Source organism: Apium graveolens, chromosome 2, assembly GCF_009905375.1.
Source record: "Apium graveolens cultivar Ventura chromosome 2, ASM990537v1, whole genome shotgun sequence".
In the NCBI taxonomy this organism is placed as follows: Eukaryota; Viridiplantae; Streptophyta; class Magnoliopsida; order Apiales; family Apiaceae; genus Apium; species Apium graveolens.
The window spans coordinates 280787852-280810451 of NC_133648.1; the positions used below are offsets into that span (position 1 = coordinate 280787852).

General features: G+C 34.8%; 2 protein-coding genes and 1 long non-coding RNA gene across 5 annotated transcripts; 1 reads left to right on the top strand and 2 right to left on the bottom strand.

The window, feature by feature from the left end:
* The first annotated feature begins 7146 nt into the window (after window positions 1-7146).
* On the top strand, window positions 7147-8984 carry LOC141708537 (uncharacterized). The gene is made up of 3 exons (XR_012569522.1): window positions 7147-7954; window positions 8100-8148; window positions 8845-8984. It is a non-coding gene; the product is annotated as an uncharacterized LOC141708537 (long non-coding RNA).
* Window positions 7844-12789, bottom strand: LOC141708535 (uncharacterized). 2 transcript variants are annotated; one of them, XM_074512205.1, is made up of 9 exons: window positions 12611-12789; window positions 12238-12379; window positions 11644-11765; window positions 11137-11517; window positions 10441-10614; window positions 10232-10348; window positions 9633-9812; window positions 9492-9538; window positions 7844-9157 (listed from the first exon to the last, which is right to left on the bottom strand). In XM_074512205.1, the coding sequence occupies exons 1-9, from the start codon at window positions 12656-12658 to the stop codon at window positions 8851-8853; spliced, it is 1518 nt and encodes a 505-aa protein (XP_074368306.1). In that variant the 5' UTR covers window positions 12659-12789; the 3' UTR covers window positions 7844-8850. The 2 variants fall into 2 exon arrangements, with proteins under 2 accessions (XP_074368306.1, XP_074368305.1); XM_074512204.1 differs by having other exon boundaries at window positions 11137-11765; window positions 12611-12788.
* A 1625-nt stretch (window positions 12790-14414) lies between these two features.
* LOC141708538 (DUF21 domain-containing protein At4g14240-like) lies at window positions 14415-22343 on the bottom strand. Of its 2 annotated transcripts, none has more exons than XM_074512207.1 (13): window positions 21965-22343; window positions 21619-21695; window positions 20990-21073; window positions 20787-20900; window positions 19514-19597; window positions 19257-19328; window positions 18650-18717; window positions 16521-16608; window positions 16340-16413; window positions 15735-16095; window positions 15464-15510; window positions 15307-15382; window positions 14415-14696 (listed from the first exon to the last, which is right to left on the bottom strand). In XM_074512207.1, the coding sequence occupies exons 1-13, from the start codon at window positions 22203-22205 to the stop codon at window positions 14628-14630; spliced, it is 1455 nt and encodes a 484-aa protein (XP_074368308.1). In that variant the 5' UTR covers window positions 22206-22343; the 3' UTR covers window positions 14415-14627. The 2 variants fall into 2 exon arrangements, with proteins under 2 accessions (XP_074368308.1, XP_074368307.1); XM_074512206.1 differs by having other exon boundaries at window positions 15301-15382; window positions 21965-22342.
* Window positions 22344-22600: the final 257 nt, after the last annotated feature.

The window sequence follows — 22600 nt, forward strand, 5'->3', positions numbered from 1 at the left end:
GTCCTCTTGAAGGGTTTGGCGACTCAGCTGTTGTGTTCTTCTTCTTATCAGAATTTGGAAAGCGATAAGAGATAAGTTTTCTTTACTTTCTTTGTCAATTACAGTCTTTATAGTTTGTTATTGCCTTCGTGTTTTATTTCGTTAGTTGGTTATTTGCCATGTTCTTATTATTATATATATAACTGCCCATTGTTGCTGTGTAGTTAGAATTATACCCAACAATCTTGAAGAGATTATAGTTATATATAGTTAATTAGCAAGATGGTTAACGAAACTGGTGATGTTCCTAAAACTGTTGAGACTGGTTCTGGTGGTACTACTACCATTGACTGGACCACGTATCGTTTTCCCCATCCAATTGATTTATCGGGTATGCCTAATAAATTTAGTAGTGGAGCTTCTTTTTCTCTTTGGCAAAAAAAGACGAAGCTCTAGTTAATGGTTAAGGGTCTATTTTTAGTGGTACAGTATGATCCTCCTGGGTTGGATCAAGAGAAAGCTGAATCTGTTAAGGTTTATGCTTTATGGGCTGAGAAGGAAGGGGTGGCTAAGGCAGCCAATTTTGGCATCCTTGGAGAACACCTTGTTCGATGTTTATTCATCAGATGCCTATACTGCTAAAGTCTTATGGGATAAGCTGGACCAAACCCATAATACTGATTCTCAATGATTTGAGAAGTATTTTGTGGCTAGGTTTCTTGATTTTAAGCTGGTGGATGGAAAATCCATGACTGAACAGGTTCATGAGTTTGAGATGTTAGTTCATGATTTGGGTGAGTCCGGTATGGTCTTGCTTGAGAAGTTTCGAGTGATTTCTGTGATTGAAAAGCTCCCTAAGTCTTGGAAAGAGTTTGCTCTCTCCCTGAAAAGACAGAAAGGAGAGATCACATGGACTAACTTGATGTTGGACATCTCAGTACGGGAGCAGCACAAGTCCAAATAGGGACATGTGTTGCCTGTGGAACATGGGAGCTCGAAGGTAAATGTAGTGACTGTAAGACAGAAAAGAAAGGTAGTCACTAAGAAGGCTAACACTAAACCTGACAAGAACAAGGCTAAGAAACCAAAGGCGAACAAACCATGTTGGTCTTGTGGACGGGTTGGTCATTGGAGCAAGGACTGTCCAAGTAAGAAAGCTAATAAAGCTGGAGTGGTAGCTCAAGCAAATACTGTGCTTGGACTTGGAACCACGAGTGGGCCAATAGCTAACATGGTCATTGGTGAGGTTGTTGCCTCTGGAACCGATGGCGGGTATGTTACGTACAACCCTGTACTACTTTCCACTTATCTGTCACATGAGTGGTTGATTGATACTAGAGCTAATGTACATATTTGTGCTGATATTAGCTTGTTTGTATCTTATTAACGGAGTCATGGAGTGACAGTGACGATCGGGAATGCTAGTGCTGCACAAGTGCTTGGAATAGGAAACGTGGACCTGAAGTTTGCTTCTGGGCGGATTCTATCTCTCACTAGAGTGCATCATGTTCCCTCTATTCGTAGAAATATTATAAGTGGAAGTTGTTTAGTTAAGAACGGCTTTGAACTTTCTTTAAAATGTAATAAAGTAGTTATTACTCATACCGGTACATTCTTTGGTCATTTAAATTTTGGTGCTCTAAAGAATATGATGAATTTAGAGTTGATTCCAAAGTACGCCATTGATAAGAAATCTAAGTGTCAAGTGTGTGTAACTGCTAAACAAACAAGGAAACCTTTTCATAATATTGTCAGGGATTCAGACTTGTTAGATTTAGTGCACTCAGACATATGTGAATTTGGTGGTGTGTTGACCAAGGATCACTGTAGATATTTCATTACCTTTATAGATGATTGTAGTAGATATTGTTATGTTTATTTGCTTAAACATAAGAATGAAGCACTAGATAAATTCATTATGTATAAAAATGAAGCTGAAACACAAATTGGCAAAGTACTTAAATGTTTGAGGTCTGATAGAGGTGATGAGTATACGAGTACCTTGTTTAATGAATATTGCGCAAACAATGATATAGTTCATGAGGTTACTCCACCATACACACCTGAGTCTAATGGGTGGTAGAACGAAAGAACAGAACTTTTAAAGACATGATTAACAGTATGCTAATTAATTCTGGGTTGCCTAAGTACATGTGGGGAGAGGCTCTGAATACGGCTTGCCATATTCTGAATAGAGTCCCTCTGAAACATATGGACAAGACACCATATAAATTATGGAGAAAGCGTAGGACAAGTTTGAGTTATCTTCGTGTGTGGGGGTGCCTTGCTAAGGTGCTTTTCCCTGAACACAAGAGAAAGAAACTGGATCCGAAAACTGTTGATTGTATCTTTCTAGGCTATCTTGAAACCACAACTACTATGAGATTTTTTGTATTAAAATCTGACATAGATGGTATTGTGACGAATACGATAGTTGAGTTTCGTGATGCAACTTTCTTTGAGGAAGTATTCCCAATGAAGACTGGTATATCTTTGGGTAGTTCTGAGGATGATCCCACTCACACATCAAGTTCTATTCCTGATCATGTGAAAAAGATGACAAATATGGGGGTGGATCCTGGTAGTAGCTCTACTCCTAACAAAGTAGAGGAACCTAGAAGGAATAAGCGTGCAAAGGTAGTCAAGGACTTTGGAAGTGACTTTATCACTTACAATGTCGAGGATGAGCCTTTAACTTTCCGTAAAGCCAAAGATTCTTCGGAGTCAAGGCATTGGAAAGGCGCTGTAAAGAGTGAAATTGACTCAATTGTTTCAAACGGAACATGGGAGTTAGTTGATCTCCCTCCAGGGTGTTCTACTATTGGATGTAAATGGATCTTCAAGAGGAAGCTAAACCCTGATGGCTCAATAAATAAGTACAAGGCTAGGCTAGTTGCTAAGGGCTTTAGGCAAAGGGAAGGCATTGATTATTTTGATACATATTCTCCAATTGCCCGAATGACAACAATCAGAATGCTTATTGCATTGGCTTCTGTACATGATCTTATCATCCATCAAATGGATGTAAATACAGCTATTCTTCATGGTGACCTTGAAGAAGAGATTTATATGGATCAGCCTGATGGATTTGTTGCTTCTGGTAATGAGAGGAAAGTATGTAGACTAGTCAAGTCCATCTATGGCCTTAAACAAGCACCTATAGACTGGCATAAAAAGTTTGATGAAACTGTTTTAGACTTCAAATTTTTTAGTTAATGAAAGTGACAAGTGTGTCTACTATAAGGTTAGAGGTAATGATTGTGTGATCGTGTGCTTGTATATAGATGATATCTTGTTGTTTGGAACCAATATTGAGATTATTAACGAGACAAAGATTTTTTTGAAGATGCACTTTGAGATGAAGGATATGGGTGAAGTGAGTGTGATTCTTGGGATCAAGTTGACTCAATCAACTGATGGAATAACTTTGTCACAGTCTCATTATATAGAGAAATCTATACTTGAGAAGTACGGTTATTCAAATTGTAGAATCACTAGTACACCATATGATTCAAAAGTTGCCTTAGTCAAGAATAGTTCAGGAGTTCTTGTGTCTCAGTTAAGGTATTCTCAGATTATTGGGAGTTTGCAATATCTTGCTAATGTGACTAGGCCAGATATTTCTTATTCTGTGTCTAAGTTGGCTAGATATACAAGCTGTCCAAACAAGACTCATTGGGAGGCACTGGATAGAGTTCTTAGATATCTGAAGGGAACTATTTCCCTTGGCTTGCATTACCGGAGATTTCCGGGGGTACTCGAGGGGTACAGTGATGCAAGTTGGATAGCTAAGAAATCTGGTTCCAATGGAGTGACTGGATATGTGTTTACCCTTGCGGGTTGAGCAGTGTCCTGAAAGTCTTCTAGACAGACTTTGATTACTCGGTCTACTTTTGAGGCTGAGTTGTGTGCACTTGATGCCACGGGGACGGAGGCTGAATGGTTACATAGACTCATGAGTATGTTACCTGTAGTAAGCAAGCCGCTTCCTGCCATTTTTGTTCATTGTGATAGCCGTACAACTATCGACAAAGTCAGAAGTGTAAAGTATAATGCTAAAACAAAGAGACACATCCAAGTTAGACTAAAGTTTATAAGGGGTCTTGTGTCTGATATGATTATTGCTATAGAGTTCATAGGAACTCAGGATAATATAGTTGATCCGCTGACTAAAGGGATTGAGCATGCTATAGTCCTTAAGTCGAGGTTGGGGATGGGACTGGTAACCCATCATAATTCATCAACAGCGGGAACCCAATACACCTGAGAGGAGATCCCTCGAAGTGTATTCAATGTGGTAATAACAAGTTGTAAGGATGAATTAGTAGTACCTCTACCATATACATTTAGATACTTATGTATCTGAGTCTATCCCCTATAAATCTTAAGAGGTACTTGAACTGCTGGTTAGCAAGAGTTATTTGAACTCTGAATGGGGTCAAGTCGGTTGACGAGATGATAGCAGTACATCTCTGGAGATGCCCAGCTAAGCGAATGTAATTGTGTGGTCGTAATTAGAGGAAAGGGTTATTCCTCGAAACATTCGACGAACAGGATCGAGACATGACCATTAACGTCTCAAAGCCGTAGATTGACACCATAGCCTTTGACTTGTCGTCGTCTATGGAGTGTGGTTACACCCAACGGATAAAGATTCAAGGTGAAACATTCCATCTGTATCTGGTAGCCATCGAAGTAGAGGACTTAGGAGGGTTCAAACCCGGGAGGGTACCGACTCTGAAAAGCAAGTCATGATAAAATCTGGTATGCAATTTAATTATGAATTTGTGGGGGATTGTTAGAAAATGGAAAGTTTGAGGCATATTTTATATATGTTCTTGATATGATTTCCGGAAACTAGCACTTGGAGGTTGTTCCTTGACATGAGGACTTAAACTTTCATATTTGGATCTATGATATTTTCTTAGTGGAATCCATGAATATATTGAGACAAAGTTGCTTGTTTGAAATGGGTTATGGGGATTTTGTCTCACATTGGTATTGTAAAAGAAAGATATTGAATTTATATAGCATCTTGTGTTAGTGTTGTTTACAACTACTAGCATAAGTGCAATGCTTGTGTGGCCTAGTGCTAGTGTGAACTCTTATATTTTTCTTTTCTATTACAAGTTTAATTATTTATATTGATTATTTAATTATTAATATAAAATATATTGAGTAAGGATTATTTTAATCATACTCTGAATATATTTTGTAATATTAATATTAATTAATCAGGATATAATATAAATAATAAGGAAAACCCATTTTGTTTACTTTTTCTGTTTTGTTACTTGGTGTACCACATCGAGTAAAATAGAAGAAGAGCAGCTTGAGATGCCTATATATTGAGAGGTATACTTGAGATTAAAATGACACAAGTCTCGGTGCCTACCTCGCAAACATATATGAGTTGCATAGGTTTTTTGGGCAAACTGAGGTGCGAGTTGCCGTTGATCATTGTTGGTTCTGTGGCCAAATTGATCTGTTGTTGTTTTATCCTGAAAGCGATATTGCTGCATTCCATCACAGCTTAAGTGGGGGGCAATAATCTCTTCAAGAACAGTCAAGTCCTCTTGAAGGGTTTGACGACTCAGCTGTTGTGTTCTTCTTATCAGAATTTGGAAAGCGATAAGAGATAAGTTTTCTTTACTTTCTTTGTCAATTACAGTCTTTATAGTTTGTTATTGCCTTCGTGTTTTATTTCGTTAGTTGGTTATTTGTCATGTTCTTATTATTATATATATAACTGCCCATTATTACTGTGTAGTTAGAATTATACCCAACAAGTTATCTATGCGATCGTGATCCTTGGTTAACTAAAACCCCCAATGAAGTTGGATCGCCCTACTGAAAACGAGGGATAACACTACAAAAGTATACTTAAGCACAACTTGTAAGCGAAAAGTAAATCCAACTATAACCACAAGTTTCTCAAAGCTAGGTAGTTGTAAATCTGCATATTTTGGCGTGGAATTTGACCAAGTTTCTAGTGAACAAAAAATGACATATTTTGTCCCTCCCACCTTGCCTTTAGCAATTGAGGAGAAAATTTGCAATCCCTGCGGAATGAAGGCACTTACAATTCAATGATCAGACAAATCAACTTATCTGTTAGTTGGTAGTAGGGAGGGACAACCAAAGACTTGTCCGTCCTTGACCGTCGTCCTTGGGATAAGGGTTATAACAGTGCTAGTAACACGGTTCATCACGTGGGGTTGGACCCATTGTTTTCTGGGAACCCTGGATTCTTCTGCTGTTTGAAAGGGAATGGCCAGCCCTGTCCCTCTCCTGATCGTTATGTGTGAATGCCGTGCCCCCAATCAAACCCAAATTTATCCTATCTTTAAATTTATCAACACAAATTGTAACGACAAATGGCAACATGTAACCAAAAAAGCCATAAATTATTATCTTCATAAATTCAAATCCAACTACACTAACGCTATGGGATCAAAAGTCTCAAGAACCATATAAATTGTTGGAAGATTTGTTGAAATTTGTAACATTTACGAGCAACTAAAAAATTCGAATTGCCCGTGATATATATATATATATATATATATAATATAATTGTTACATGCTTCATGTGATCAAGCTAGTCTTTATTGCTTTCCTATCTATCTTTGGTCCCCCTTGTATCTCTAACTCAGATGTGATTGTATGGACTTCATGTAATGTATCTACACAAAGCTTTATAGTCTGCTGGACTCCTATTCTGTTTTTACGTGTTTCAAAAACCTCTGAATATATAAAGAAATATACACAAGATTAAACAACATTCTTTTTTTTTTCTTCAATATTGTGGCCCTTGAATTTCAATATTTAATAGATACCAATACTTCACTTTAAAAATTATATCATGAGAATGAATTATTTGTTACAAATTGACTACACATAAACTAACATGTTGTCATCTTAAAACATCAACAAGGTGGTGTGTTTCTTACAAAACAGAGATAGAGTTATATTTTAGGTATAAAGAAAGAACATACATGTGTATTTGTGAATGGAGACTTGAAAAAATGTATGTATATAGCTACAGGGTACCCCCATGTATTCTTGTATGGAGACATGTAGATGTATGCAGATATGGTATCTAGTAGTATGAGACAAGTAAGACTCTTGATACCAATCCTTTTGATAAATATCAGCAACAAAACAGAACTAGTAGGCCTGCTATGTTTTTCACTCTCATAAATCATATGCTCCCAAACATAATACAACCTAATAATCTCCACCACATAATCTTCAATGTCACCTGCTATATAACCCCTTAGTCCCCTGCAGAACCACTCATTCAATCCACATACGAAAAACTTTGAAAATTTCTTAGTATTGTAACATTTGTTCAGGTAGTTCCAGTACAATGGCAGCAAATTCCTTCTCGCTTGGAAGCTCGAAGCTTCGGTCATGGGAAAGGTGTTCTAAAAGAATCAAACAGCAAAGGGCTAGAGTGTATATTATATGGAGATGCACTGTTCTACTTATGAACTGGCATGAGTAAGTGCTGGTTTCGACATGGCGGGCGTTGTATAGTTTTAGCATTAGTGGACGGTGTGAAAGATTAAGCTGTGGCGTGGCGTGGCACTGCCCTTGTGGGTTAAGGTTCGCCCGGACGTGGAGGAGAAGAAGCTCTCCATATCATTGGCATCAGGCCTTTTGGCTAGGCTTATTTTCAAACGCAAGTACTTGGATGCAGAAAAAAGTATCTATATATTGAGGCACATCTAACTACTTAATTCCGCAGAATAAGATTTGCCAAAATCTTAAGCAGGATTCATCAGTTCTAAACAGTGATTGTTGCCCGCCAGAGTCTACTATACAGGGGTGATCTTAAAAATTAAACTAGGTTTTTTTGCTCAACTTACAAACTACTAATGTTATTGATACACATACATATCGGAATTATATGCAGTTCGAGAGAGAAACCACATATGACATGTACTCTAATTACACGCTGAATATATTTGAGGCAATGATTTTATACCTTTCTTTAAACTTGCTGCAACTTTTATATTTATTACTTTTGTGTTATGTATATTAAATAAATTTAAATATTCACTCTAAGACATGAAATTCAGCCCTTTAGTGAGTGCTTGTTGGGTAAACTGTTGCAGATTCTTCATCGTGTTTTACTCCGACTAATTGCAGAAGTGATGAAATCAGGTATGAAATTATGAATAATAAAGAGATTAATATTTTGCATTCATCCTGTATTCAAACCCCATCGATCATTTTTTGGCAGGGCACTCATTTTTACAAACTCATTTTGTTGTAGAATTTCACACTCAGTGTTTCTTTTATACTCTTTTCATACATTCCATTTAAGCATCAGTATCAAGCATACCTAGATAAAAATATTGTGCCCTCAAACAAAATGAGCATATGAGAATTTTGGAAGCAAGCCTCCATCAGTGCCAAAAAAGCCGCTATGAACCTAAGTAATTATACTATTTAACATTATTTTACAGAGCAGAAAAATCGGAAAAAAACAACTTGAAGGAAAAAAAATGTCTAGAGGGATTTTTTTATTTCTTTAAAAAAGGAGAAAACTTGTAACAAGAGTATGTAACTTTAAATTTGAAGAACACTGGTACATATTTATTTTATGCAAGTTGAGTAGTTGACTTGTGGTAGAATAAATACTCCATTGAACTTAAATTTTTAATATATTCCATTAATGCTATTAAATAATCTTCGACTTCCTCCAACTTACGAAAGGAAACAAGCAACTTTGAAATTCTCAGATTAACATAGTACCATTATTATTTATTACTCTTATGTAAGTTTAGGATAGTTACCTCAATGTAACACAGAATGCTGGATATACTATAATTTGTTGACAAACTGAGATCATTGTAGGTGTCACTATATACGGAATTCATGGGCATCCAACAAATTCCAGTCATCGTCATCCACAATTTTGTTACCAGTACTTGGAACCTCTTCGTTTGAAACCTGATCATCATCTGAATCTGATGAACTTTCCTTTTCATTTTCTGGGGAAGCAACCACCTCAGACAACTTTTTGAATGATGCACCAATTACAGATGAACTTGAAAAGGTTGATATGGAGGTGGTCTGACTGGAAGACAAGGATTTGCTGAAGAGAACTCCTTGTTCAAACTTTGATTTTACAAACTCAACATCTTGAAATATAACTGATATTTCTCCTCTGCGCGTATTAAAAAAACAATATTATTAACTAGGTTGCAATAACATAATCAGATCATTGGAGATGTGGTATTTCCAACCAAAGGAAATAACATATCTATCAACTGACAAATAAGAAAAGATGAGTAAGTGCAACTTGGATCAGATCAAAAAGTACACATATTTGTGAGCAATAGGAAGAATACTTAAACAATAATAAGTAATCCATTAAGTTTTTTAACGATACGATGAAGTAATACAAGAATGGCATAAACATATAGAATATTTGCAACAATGATTGAAAATAACTGCAGTAAAACATCTTTAATCATCTAGATGAGTACAATAGAACTTACTGTAGGATATCAACTAATTTACCGCGATCCATGAGGAACTCTCTCAACTGAAACAGAGCACAGAAAGAGTATAAAAAGAAAAGCTAAGGTTAATCACTAAAACTAAATGTTTCAAATAATTTTATCCTGTAAATCTAGTACCTTGGAGTTCTCCTCAGCTTGTTGCTCCAATATCTTAGACTCCTGAACCACCTTCTCCATGTCACTTTCTTCTTGAGCAAGATAATTCAGGGCAGACTCTTCCTTCTTTAGCTTTTCACTCTCTGCTTCTTTGATCTCTTCTTCTGCTAAAAGCAATCGTACCTCAAGTGCTTGATGTATCTGCAAAATATTGCTTAAATTGAGACACTGAAGGATACTTAATCAGGTAAAACTTCAATATGTCAAGGTTCCATAAATACAAATAGAAATATGTCAACCCCTGCATTGACAACACAGTAGATAAACTTTAAAAAAACACTACTTTCACTAAGATCTCTCTAACTTTAAAACTATAGGCAACTTGAATCCCTTTAAAACCAAGTAGACCGTCAGCATTTAATACAGGCAGATTTCAGAAAACATCTCAAACAAAAAGATACACATCAAACAAGGTTAACAAATCTCGTATAAAATGTCATTGAAAAGAATATATAAGAATCAAGTTGACATAATAAAAATTAACCTCCGTGCTATAATCCCTGCACTCCAAATTCAATGAAAATTTTAAAAAGTGGTGAAAGGAATCAGAATAACTAGACCTCATTTATAATTGCAAGAGCTTTGACCCTTTCCTCTGACAAGCTTTGTAGGCGAGATTGAAGATCCCTCGTTTCAGAAGCTAAAATAGCTTTTTCACCATTAACTTCACCAGTATACTGCATCCACAGCCTAAAAAATGAGGAATCCGACAATAATAAAGTCTACTCTCACATAAATAATTTACCTAAACAATTAAACAGTACACAACCATGTCATTTGCTTCATTTGCGCGTTGCAACATCTTTGCTAGGTCTTCCACCTTAGCAAATGTATCCAAACCCCCTTGTGCAGCTTCTTCTCTAGCTTTCTGTACATAATTCTCTTTCATTTGCACTTCACTGATCAAGCTAAAAAGTGAATCCCTGGCTGAACGCAAAGCAGTCTGCACCACTTATTATTTATTAGGAACTAGTCATCTAGAATATATTTCAAAAGTAATTCAGACTAAACTCCCGTGATCAAGAATGTGCAACAACAACAACAACAAAGTTCATCAATATTATAATATTACACCCACCAGTAACAGAATGAGAATTCGATTCCTAGTAGGCTAAGAGGTGAGGGAAACAGTATGGAAGGAGAATATGCAACAACAAATAAGAAAGAAAACTCCATTTGAAAAATTCTTAAGTTTCGGGTCACTTTGATCTAATTCTCCATCACCATCTACTCGTGGCATGGTATCAGGGAGAGAGGTTAGATATAGTGAATGTGAGAATAGGAGTGAAAACTGAATATGGAAATAAATATCAAGAAACATGCAACCAGACCCAGCTTCAACAATGACTTAATTCAAATAGTATTTACAATGACTTAATTCAAATAGTATTTAACCCATATTAGTAACCTTCTGAATTTGGTTAGAAATTAAATGCTATAAGCGGATGGAAGTAATAACTAATACCTTCTCAGATTTTTCATTTTCAATAACATCCTCAAGAAGTTCAGTAGTACAAATCTGGCCGGACCGGCTGGTAACAGTAGCCTTCATAGAAGATTCATCCTCAAAATCATTGACTTCACTAGAAAATAAGACTTTTACGCCATTTGGTTCTCCTTTCTCTAATTCTTTGATTGATATATTGGATAAAATATTGTCAACATTTTCACAATCAACCACTTCACTAAAAGTTACATCTTTCCCTGAAACCATTAGAGATGGAACACCAGCTTCTGGTTCCACAACTTTGGTGACTGGTGAGACTGGCTCAGTTACAAGCTTACTGCTGCTTTCCGGAATATTCACAGAAATAATTTGAACAGGTGATGGATCAACATCAGCTACCTGTGACACAGAACAGTGATTCTTCCGTACAAGTTCATCCAAATTTGATTTTTCTTCTTCATCAAGAAATGAAGAATTTACGGACCCGTCTGTATCATATAAAATATTACTAAAAAGGTCATCTACCATAGGTCTGCTGATATCTTTTGGACCTGCCTCTGCATTATGCCTTTCTGGTAAACTGACATTCTTACCAAAACCATTTTCATACACCTGAGTATGGCTCTCATTTGCAGCAGTATTAGGACCTGAAACAATTGAGTTCAGGCCAAAGTTACCAAACTCGACTTTACTTGATTCGACAGGGGTTGTTGGTGATATATTTTCATCAATAACAGTTTATTGAGACACTCCATTCCCACCAGTTATAACATCTATGTGGACCAAAATCACAAAAATAACAAACCCGTCGTATAGGTTTACATAACAAGCTCAACAACAAATAGTCAAAAACATGACTAAAGGTATACACATGAAAACACCGAAATTAACAAACTAGTCAAATTGCGCTGGCAGCATTAATTGTTGTACAATAATACTAAGAGTACTAAAGAGGGAATATACACACCAACGCACAATTAAGAAACTAGCCACAACAAAAGTAATAAGCAATTATATGTTATACACTTATACAATGTTGATATGGCTACCTACGGGGTGGATAAGATGAGACTATCACATAAGCAGCAGTACCTCCATGGATTGAGCAAACTTACTTACCCTGATCGGAGGAAGATCCACCGGACCCAATCCCAGTTTGATTGGAAAGAGATGGCATAATGTCAGCAAGAACAACACCGACAGCTACATCAGCATCATTAGAATTCTCAATAGCAACAGCTCTTAGTATCCTGGGATCAACCTAATGCACACATAAAAGCAGACTAAAAGATGACAACTTGATCATAAAAAACAAATGAAAAATGAATCTTTTCGAATGACTAAAAAACTAGAGTAGACTTAAAAGCAGGTAACATGAATGGTAAAAAGTGATAGGCATGGATTGAAGGAAAAGGGGGTTGAAGGGTGTTCATATTATATGGTACATAATAAATAAATAGCAGCGCGTGTGTGTGTAAATAATTAATATTACCTGTGGGAAAACCTCAAGTAAAGACATAAAAACACAAGTAAAACCCATCCTTCTCTGCGATGGTATCAGTGGCAAAAGAATGAAGCAACCAAAAATTGTGCTATAAGTAATTTTTTTAAACCTGAGGGGAGGAGTGTCATGTCAGCGTGTAGAGTTAGGGTGGGACTTTAATAGTCTCTCCTGTTCTGGTGGTCAGTGGACTCTCAGCTCGGTCCTCTCCCTATTTTTATTATTATATAATATTTTATACAATACTAGCTTTGCGGTTTTTTCAAATTTTTATTTTTTTTTAAATCATTTTGTTTAAAAGTAAAGGGTTAAATGCACTTTAAATCCTATTATATTTTGTTTAAAAGACAATTGTATATTAATAGTATTGAAAATTCAGTTTGCACCCTTCTATTTCAACCTCTCAGTTCAAACACTCTTTCGACAATTATAATTAAAAAGCTGAGGGGCTAAAATGTGAATTTCAATAAAATATTAACAAAACTCAATTTCTTATTTTCCAGATTATATTAAAAACATAATTTTATTATTATAACTATAAAATAGTAAATTTAAAATTTTCGAATGATACTATTTAGTTGAGTTTCGAATTTTAGTTATATTATTAATGCCAAAAATTATATAATTCTCCCAAAATTAAATCCAAAATAACTTTTTATATTTTCTAATCATATACTTAATTTAAATCTAATGGTTTCATTTATAATTCTTTGATGTCATTAATTATTATTTTAATTTATATTTAATGAAAATATTTTCATTAATATTAATATTTAATATAAAAGAAATCTTTTTTTTATAAATATGTTAACTTATATCTAAAATTCTAAATAAAATTTTTATTATATTTTAAAATGATGTTTTGTTTTACCCCTTGTTATTTTAATTATAATCTGTAAAAGGATGCATAACTTAACAAGTTGAAGTTGAGAGTTGTAATTTGTATTTTCCAAAATCCTGGTACAAAATTGTTTTTTTTTTAATTTTGAGGATACAAAGTGCATTTAAAGCTAAAGCAACACATGTTTTAATTATATATTGCATCATAGATTTTTTATTTTATATATTATATAAGAGTGTTGGAATATAATATGCATTTAACCATTGTATCTTTGTTATGAAATAATATTAAAATTTATTTTAATAGAACATGTTTTGCTTCTTTTTTTTCCGATACAAACTGTGCTTAACCTTGAAAACTGAATTTCTTCTTCTTTTTAAAGCTAATCTACATTTTATCTTCATTTACTATTTATGCAATTTATGAAACTTAGGAAATTTTTTATTTATTGACTAAAATAACATAATTGGAAAATTATAGAAAATTTCTATTTTTCATCTGCAGTTAATCTCATCATTTGTGATTACAAATTTGCAGGTTTTTCGGTTCAATTTGCAGTTCAACCACTTAATCTAAAATTATTAAGAATCAAAAAATATATCAAAACATTAATAAATGAAGTTTGAGTTATTTAATAAGTTACATTCAAAAAAAGTGTACAAAGTCACACTATTAGATATTACCTTAAGCTGACTATTTCATACTCCAATGTGCTTAAATTACCTGACCCGGCTGCTAATAACAAAATATTAGCAGTAATGCACTAGCATAATGAGTCTGAATCTTGAGTCATTGAAGTGATCGATTAGTCTTAAAGTGGAGTAACCCGTCCACCAAACAAATCTCTACTCTCCCAAAAAATTCTTCACAAAAAGTTTAAAGAAAGTACAAGTGTACATAATGCGAGGTCAATTCAACCAAACAAGCACTTACCGTTGCTCCATTCGCTATGCATGTCAATAATCACCGACTTTCGTAAACTATTATTCTTATGGTAAATTATTATTCTTATGTGCAAGTAGTAAACATGTCTTAAAGTTTTATTCCGCACCCCAAAAGTTACAAAATTGATCTGCTCGCTACATTCGCTAAATTTCATTATAATTTACAAATATATGATTCAAGGACAGAAACTTCAAACCTATCTTGCCCTATATAACTATGTGATCATTTGTTGGTGTTTCCTGATGACCTTGAATGTAGACGTGGTGAGTCTCCTTGTTTACCTTGGCCTCCCTAAACAATGCCAGGTGAAAAACATACATTAGCAATATAAATCAAAAGCATAGAAATAGCGGCTATACTTTTGCTAGCAATACGAAGTCCTAATGATGCTACTGGATACTACATCATCAGTTAAGAGAAAATAGTCATATGAGCTACTGGCATTACAGTTTTGAGGTATAGAATATCAATGTTCATATTTAAGGCACCAGAAGAACTGAACAAGGATATCCATTGTCAACCTCGAGTATGTAACTTAAGAATGGAATTACACTTCTATTCTTTGTAGAACTGATTGTCCGAGTTTGTCTGCTGATACACAGAGGTCCAAGCAGGTCATAATACTTCATACTTGTTCATAATACTGATTTTCTTATGTAATTTTTTGGGTTGACTTTAAGTTCATTACAGGAAAATAGGTATAGAAAAGATGACCTCTATTCGAACAGTATAAGAGATAGAATTGAGAAACATGAAAAAAATTAGTATAGTGACTGTCTTACAAGTTACAACTAAATAATGCAATTCGTAGAAGATAAAAGAAGAGTTAATCGTGCAACGCCTTTAAGTATGAACACAAAAAAATTGTTATCTAGTATTTGTTACTTCAACTTACAGCAACCTTCTGAGCAATCAATTTCCGACTTGAAGGTGCTCGTGCAACAGATGATGCAGCAACAGCTGCAGCTACACGTATCCTGCAGTAATCATTTCCGTGTCAAATACAAAAAATCCTCGGGTAAGAAGTTCTAAAAGTGGGGTGAGGAAATCCTATATACCTCTTATGTACATCAACATATACATCAGTCTCGTCAACAATTTCCTCCTTCATAGAAAACGATAGAAGTTTACATGTTATTTTCCTAAAAGGATAAATGGAATAGGCAGTCCAGGCAAGCGAGAAAATGGAATTGCACGACTACCATTAACAAGGTATTTGACATTAGTTGGTCTTAAAAGCATCCCTGGAGTTTTTCAGGCGTTCTATTTATAAAGAAACAAGCTTCGGGCACTTCAATTATACATTTTTAGTGAAGAAAGAAAGGTTACTTGCAAAAGTTCTTCAAATACATCCTCCAGGGTGATTATGCCAATAACTTCGCCATCTTCGATATTCTCTACCACATTAGTTGATACTGCTTCACTTTGTGAATTGAGAGTTTGCTTATGAAGTGCATTATTAGACACATTATCAACATCAACCACATAATTATCTGATTCTTCATCGTGTTCTGACAGCAGGGGGACCGTTAATTGGTACTTTCCTTTTGTAACTTTATTTCCAAAGGCTTTCTCTACTTCACCATCGGAAACAGTGTTCTGTTTTTTCACTTTGACCACAGCTGCCATATGGCTGCTCCCTTTTTGGAACTCGTTGAGGATATCATATAAGGGCATATCTGCTGGAACTCTGCAATTACACATTAAAATCATAAATGTGCAAAGTGGGCATTATAAGGGTCTATGTGGCTATATAAGCTAAGTAACATTCTTACTCATAAATGAAAGTACCTCCTTCGGAACTTAATTATAAATATACACACTTGTAAGCTAGTTCTTGTGCTTGTCCATATACTTATCTTCTTATAAGTTACAAACTTAGACAAATATGAGCCTTAGAGAAGAAATAAAAGTGGACGTAGGTGAAAACAGACCTAGGAACTCTTCTGATAGAGACAGCACTGACCGGAGTCTCGGTTTCTGCTCGAACTGTTAAAAGACTTTTGACCTATCTTCCAAAAGAAAATAAGGAAAATAATATTGACAGTTGTACAATCAGACAGCTAAGCAGATAATACTCGAAAAGCTTTGTAAAGTTAAGGTTTTAGCACGGACCAGTAAAAGGCCAATAATGTTTTTTGGATTCCCCGAGAAGACAGGAACACGACTATGACCTCGCGCAAGGATTTTTCCAATTGCTTCCCTGCATAACAAGATACAGTTGGATCCTTAATAAGCCTTCTATAAAATTCCAGTGCATAATGGATACCGAGAACAGTAATAACATAGAATTTCAATCAAGGGCAATAAATTTATATTTATACTTTTATAGATGCACTCAAATTTACTAGAGCAAGTACGTTTCGTTTTCTACAGTAATTATCACAATCATACATAATAATTACCATTGTACATCTCTCATGAGAAAATTTTCCACAACCGCCATATAATTTGCTCTTCTTAGAGCAAGTCCAATGCAATGCTATAAGTGGTGCCATTTCTATAATTTGAAACCAAATGTCAAAAATTTCAACTCCAAAGGAGTTCTATACTTGGATGCAAATATGCATATATGCATCCTTGGTTCTAAATTTGAAACCAAGGATGCATTTACGCATCTAGCCACATCATCAAACTACTACAAATGAGATGAATGTTGTTGTGCTTTAAATGAAATTTAGGGGAAAGTGACAAAATTTAGGTAAATTAGGAAATACTTGGTTTCAAAATACATCTAGCATCGGAGTTGAAGTTTTATTTTAGCATCAAAAGACACTTTTTGATGCCAAATTATAGCAATAGCTATAGCTATTTTGCATCTTGCATTGGACTTGCTCTTATATATAGATATCGTTCAAGAGATAAGAACATAAAAATAAAATAAACATCGCAATAATATATTGTGTATTTAGTTAGACATGTTCAAAGTAATTGCGAATTTGTGGCTGTCTCTATATATGGTTTGCGAATTTGTGGCTGTCTCTATATATGGTGTGCAAATGTACATGCACTCAGTTTTTGCCTCCACTGTTTGACAATATATTAACGACTTTGCAGGAGGGGGAAGACCACATAACTCTCTTAACCATAGATTAGCACCATCAAACATATTTCTCGAGATACGGTCCCCACCAAAATAGACAGACCCACACACACGCACAAAAAAATTAATTCCCAATATACTTTGCCATATTTGTTTTGAAATTGGCAGTAATATGATCGGTAATAAGAAGTGAAAACAATTACGGGGAAGTTACAATACCTTAGGCTAAGAAGCAGGGACACTTGGGTCGCATGCCGAGTCCCCAACCCGGACACAAGTATCCCTGTATCGGACACGCGGATTCTTCCACGATACTAATCTAAAATTTTATCTTCATAAATTGTAGTCAAAATCTATTTTAGCAAACTACATTCACAAAATTAAGTATCCATGTCTATTAGTTACTAAAAAAGTATTGATTATAGTATTTATTTTTGCATAAACTGAAAGATTTTACTTGTATTTTGGTGTTTTAAATTAATAGATGATGCATTTTTCATGCATTTTTTTGTTTTGTTAGTAGGTTTTATTATGCTTAAACATGATATTTATAATGACTATTTTGTTTATATTTCCCCATGTCCACCCGCACCCGTATCCCCATATTATCAAATTTGTTGGATTCTCGTATTCCCGAACTACGCACTCGCACTCCCGCACATGTGTCCTTGCTTCCTAGACCTTAGGAAATAGAAATTACCGGGAAGTTACAATACCTACACCATGAGGGAAGTTAGTGACCCACTCCCCCTAGGTTATACACACTTCGCTTCCTAAAAAATAGCTATATACACATATGTCTACACCTATATGTATAAACGTGTATATATAATACTGTAATTACAAGTTCCTGCATGTAAACCAAACAAAAATTTTTACTTCCTGGAAACTTAAAAAAGTTAGGAAATATAACTTACTATGGGAAGTCAATTTCGTTGTATACCAAATAAGCACTATATATATGTACAGGCAACACGTTTCCATGTATGCAGGTTTTTTGTTTTTCTTGCACAGTCATCATACATTGTGTGGATTAACGTGATAAGGGCATCTTTATGAATGGAAGTTGGGACCATGAATAAATGGACCACACATTGTAAAGCCACGATCACCTTGTCCCGCCTTTGGGACCAAAAAACCCAATACTAGGGTGCACATGAAAAGACAAATCAACACAAAAACTGAACGCAGTTATACGCACCAATCTATTTTAGAATTGACATCCAGTGAAAATGTTGATTCAATAGGTGTCATAGCCTCCTCTGCAGTCTGCAGACATCTCAAAAACATCAATCACGAATAGTGCCATCAAAAACACGCAACAAACACATTTCAATAGATCTGCAGATGTTGAATCATCTTCAAAACAGCGTGAACAAGCCTTTTAAAAGTAATTAGGAATCCTATAATTCAAGAATAACTATGTAAAATTGGTAAATTTTGTTTTTAATCAGGCCTCTTATTTATACAAAGCAACATTAATTAGGAAAAAAAAACTTTTTCCCTCCCTAGTTTCTTTCTATAGCTACTAGGTTTCTAAAGTGAAACAATAAAGGCTTTGGTAGACTAAAATTGATTTCAAGAACAATTTAAAAATGCATTTTTTTAGATGCTGCTTATTTTAACAAAAATCGCTGCCATGATAGTCCAGACCCTATTAGTGGGATATACCAGGTATGTTTGGTTAGGCATCATGATATACGGTCTGCCTTTTATATATAATTCCCAAGAAAAGGCTATTTAGTTTCCAATACTTCCAAATACAGACGCAAAAAGTATTTGAGATAACTATCTTACAGAACACATACCTTCAATGTTAAATCAAGTGCTCCACTTATGATAGTAGTCTCGTCGTGCGTAAGTTCACCACCTTTACCAGCCTATGATAAGATAACATGAACCAGTCTGTTATGACAAAATATTTGACAGTAGACTGATGCTACATTCTTTTACATATTCTCCCATAGTTATGAATATGATAAAATACTATTTATTTGTCGGATACTATTGTAGACTTGCAGTTTATAAACCAAGCACGTAACATGTTGCAGCTTGCTCTACTTACCGCTTGGCCATGGATAGAGACAAGGGCTTTCAGTTGTGCACGCCTAAACAAAGCATCATTATGCCCCAACACAGCATCTAAAACCTGAAAACATCAGTAAGTACTAAAGGGGACTGATAATATGGACATACTTGATACTCCTGACGTGCTACAAAAGGAAATTCAGGAATATTGACCACTTCCACAAAAGGAAACCCAAAGTCAACTCTGATTGATACTTTTTAGTCTTGAAACCTAAACAACAGTAAACATTTATAGAATAATAACTTAATATCTGATTATACATGCTAGATGTATTTTCAACTGCATTGAAATCTCTTGTTAAACAGAGTTTATAAGAGAGTTCACAAAAAATCAAACCCAATCCAAAGGTGATCAAAAAGTTCATCCATCACCAGCTGAGTAGATAACTAGATTTACAATAAAGCACACTTTAGATCCTCTAGACTTCCATTAAAATATAATATGTTGAATAAAACCATGAAGACCAACTGATTCACGGGGAAGACGTCGAACATCTAAGGGACTAAGATGAACATCAATGGAACTATATGTTTTTAATTGATTAATAATTTATCATACCAGCCTAATTAGGATAATGTAACAAAATAACATATTAGCTACGTAGCCTTTCAGGAAAGGGGGAAAAACCACTAGATATGTCTAAAAATAAATTCTTTCGAACAATTTGGACAAGTAAAAAAATGTATTTCAAGAAAAGCCATAATACCTCAATTACACTGTTTCTAATGCAAATTCTACCTCTTACAAAATTTGTCACCTGTATTTGGGCTGAATAACTCATTTTGAAACTTGCCAAATAAGACAATAGAACACTTACTGTAACTGAACCTTCAACAGATCCTAGTGTTTCTCAAACCCCTTTAAGAGAATCATGTAAGATAGATCTTCGTATGATAACATAAGAAATGTAAATATAAATAAGAACATATCATAATATGAATCAACATATCATCTTTGCAACTTTGAAGGAAACAGACCTGAATTTGACACGATAACACAGAACTCTGACCCAATTTTTTTTCTTATAATAAAGGTTAATATCCAAGTACAGGGGTAGGTGAGGATCGAACTCTAGCTAGCACTAGGAGCACCATTTCCCTGCTTAGGCACTCCTTGATTATCATTCCAATTAAACTAAACCTACTCACCGGCCTAAGAAAGTAATAATTGCGACTTGCAAGGCAAAGGTAACTAATTTCTGAGAGTAACAACTTCTAAAGATGTTCTTATACAAATACATGGACCATACCTTTCCAATAGGATATGCAATAGGATAGCAAATTAACATCAAAGAGCGGACAAGCCACACAAAGTTCGCTCCAACTGCAAGCCCATATCTGGTACATATGGCTTGTGGGATAATCTGCAATGGCAAGGGTAAAGTTTGTGAAGGTGTAGCAAATACTTCTACGCACAGTTGTCAAAATAATGATATGTAATAAGAGAACATACCTCCCCAAAGACAAGTACGAATGTTACTGACAGAAGAACCGCAACAACAGGATGAAAGATTCTATCTAGATATATGGGGAGAGCCTACAAGAAACGAGTTATTATGGATATGAACTCGTAAATTGCTGAAGATAAACGACACCAAGTTTATAGCACAACATATATATACTGTAAGACCTGTTATATATCAATCATCAAGTTGTCTTCTTAGTTTTTCGTAATTTCTTGAACATTAAGTTCACTTTTCCAAAAAAAAATGATACTTGGCCAAACTAATACGAAACAGGAATTCTTACTGCAGATACATATGCTGTATATGATACTCAATAACTGTTTCTTCTTGTCAATGTTCTTCTCAGATTAATATATTATACTCAAGTATCACACTACTCAAGTATCACACTGTCAACTGTAAATCATGGATTCAATGCCTCAGTTCTCAACTAAGTTACAAGAGCTAACAGTTTAATGGTGAAATATATTAAACACGTAATATTGATTTATAATTTCTATATAAAAAAGTATGTGTGCATTCACATTTTTCAGGGGATGTGTTAATAATAGCACATCTCAAGCATATATTAACAAAGTAAGATAAAATACTAAGATGCATATTTACAATTAACTACCTCCATCGAGGCCGCATTGCACAAAAGCAAGGTAACAAGAAGTTGATGTTGCTTCTGGACCACCGGAAAGATAGCAGCTGAAACAATACAATTACGAATCACATCGTGGTCATATATAATCACCATCACATAATTGCAAAATATCACGATTACCGAATCAATCAATTTCCCTAACCTAACATTTATCTTGTACTACATAAAAATAACTGATACTCGAAAACAAACCAGGTATTCCTAATAAGCAAAAAATACAAATGTAACATCACAACAACATATCGAATTACGAAATCCTCGTAACAGAAATCACAATCACTGAATCCGCTTAATTAATTACATATACAATTACCAGCTTGTTTCTTCTCAATAGAAGTACCGCTACGCTGAAGAATCTCGAGCTCAACAAGGCCAAGAGACATCAAACCTAAAGTAAGACCGGACATAATTCCGGCGAAAAGCACCAGAAAACATGAAATTCCGGCATAAACAAACCACCAAACGGATCCAAACTCAATGCTTTCAGAACTAGAACCAAATGACCTGTGCGTAGCTAAAACAGTAGCGAGTGTTACGGTGTTTATCAACGTCATCGTCGCCGGCGATTCGATCAATCGCCGGAGCGGTGAGCAAGTGAGAGAAGTAGTTGAGAAAGCAAAATGTATGTGTCTGTGTGTGTACAACAAATTCAATGAATGTATAAGTTGTGATAGCGGTGAGATTGTGTATTTCTAGATTATTTATTTTTTGGTAAATTAGATCTTCGCTTTATATTATATTATGATATGATGATATATTACGTTGTCCGTATACGGCTATTTGTATTTCGAATTGTGTGATGATAAAGCTGCTTAAACTATAAATTTTATTAAAGTTTTTTAATGATTTTAAAATTAATGTTATGGGCTCTAAGAGCTATTTATAAATAAGAAAATTAAATTGAATAATTTACGTGAACGGATTTGATTAGTATAATTGAAGTAGAAAA

Coding starts and splice junctions, on each gene's coding strand:
- LOC141708538 (XM_074512206.1), bottom strand. CDS start 22,205: ATGACGTTGATAAACACCGTAACACTCGCTACTGTTTTAGCTACGCAC. Junction 21,696..21,964: donor TATTGAGAAGAAACAAGCTG/GTAATTGTATAT, acceptor GTATTGTTTCAG/CTGCTATCTTTCCGGTGGTC. Junction 19,329..19,513: donor TCTCTATCCATGGCCAAGCG/GTAAGTAGAGCA, acceptor ATCTTATCATAG/GCTGGTAAAGGTGGTGAACT.
- LOC141708535 (XM_074512204.1), bottom strand. CDS start 12,658: ATGGGTTTTACTTGTGTTTTTATGTCTTTACTTGAGGTTTTCCCACAG. Junction 11,766..12,237: donor TGGATCTTCCTCCGATCAGG/GTAAGTAAGTTT, acceptor CAATTGTTTCAG/GTCCTAATACTGCTGCAAAT. Junction 9,539..9,632: donor AAGCTGAGGAGAACTCCAAG/GTACTAGATTTA, acceptor GCTCTGTTTCAG/TTGAGAGAGTTCCTCATGGA.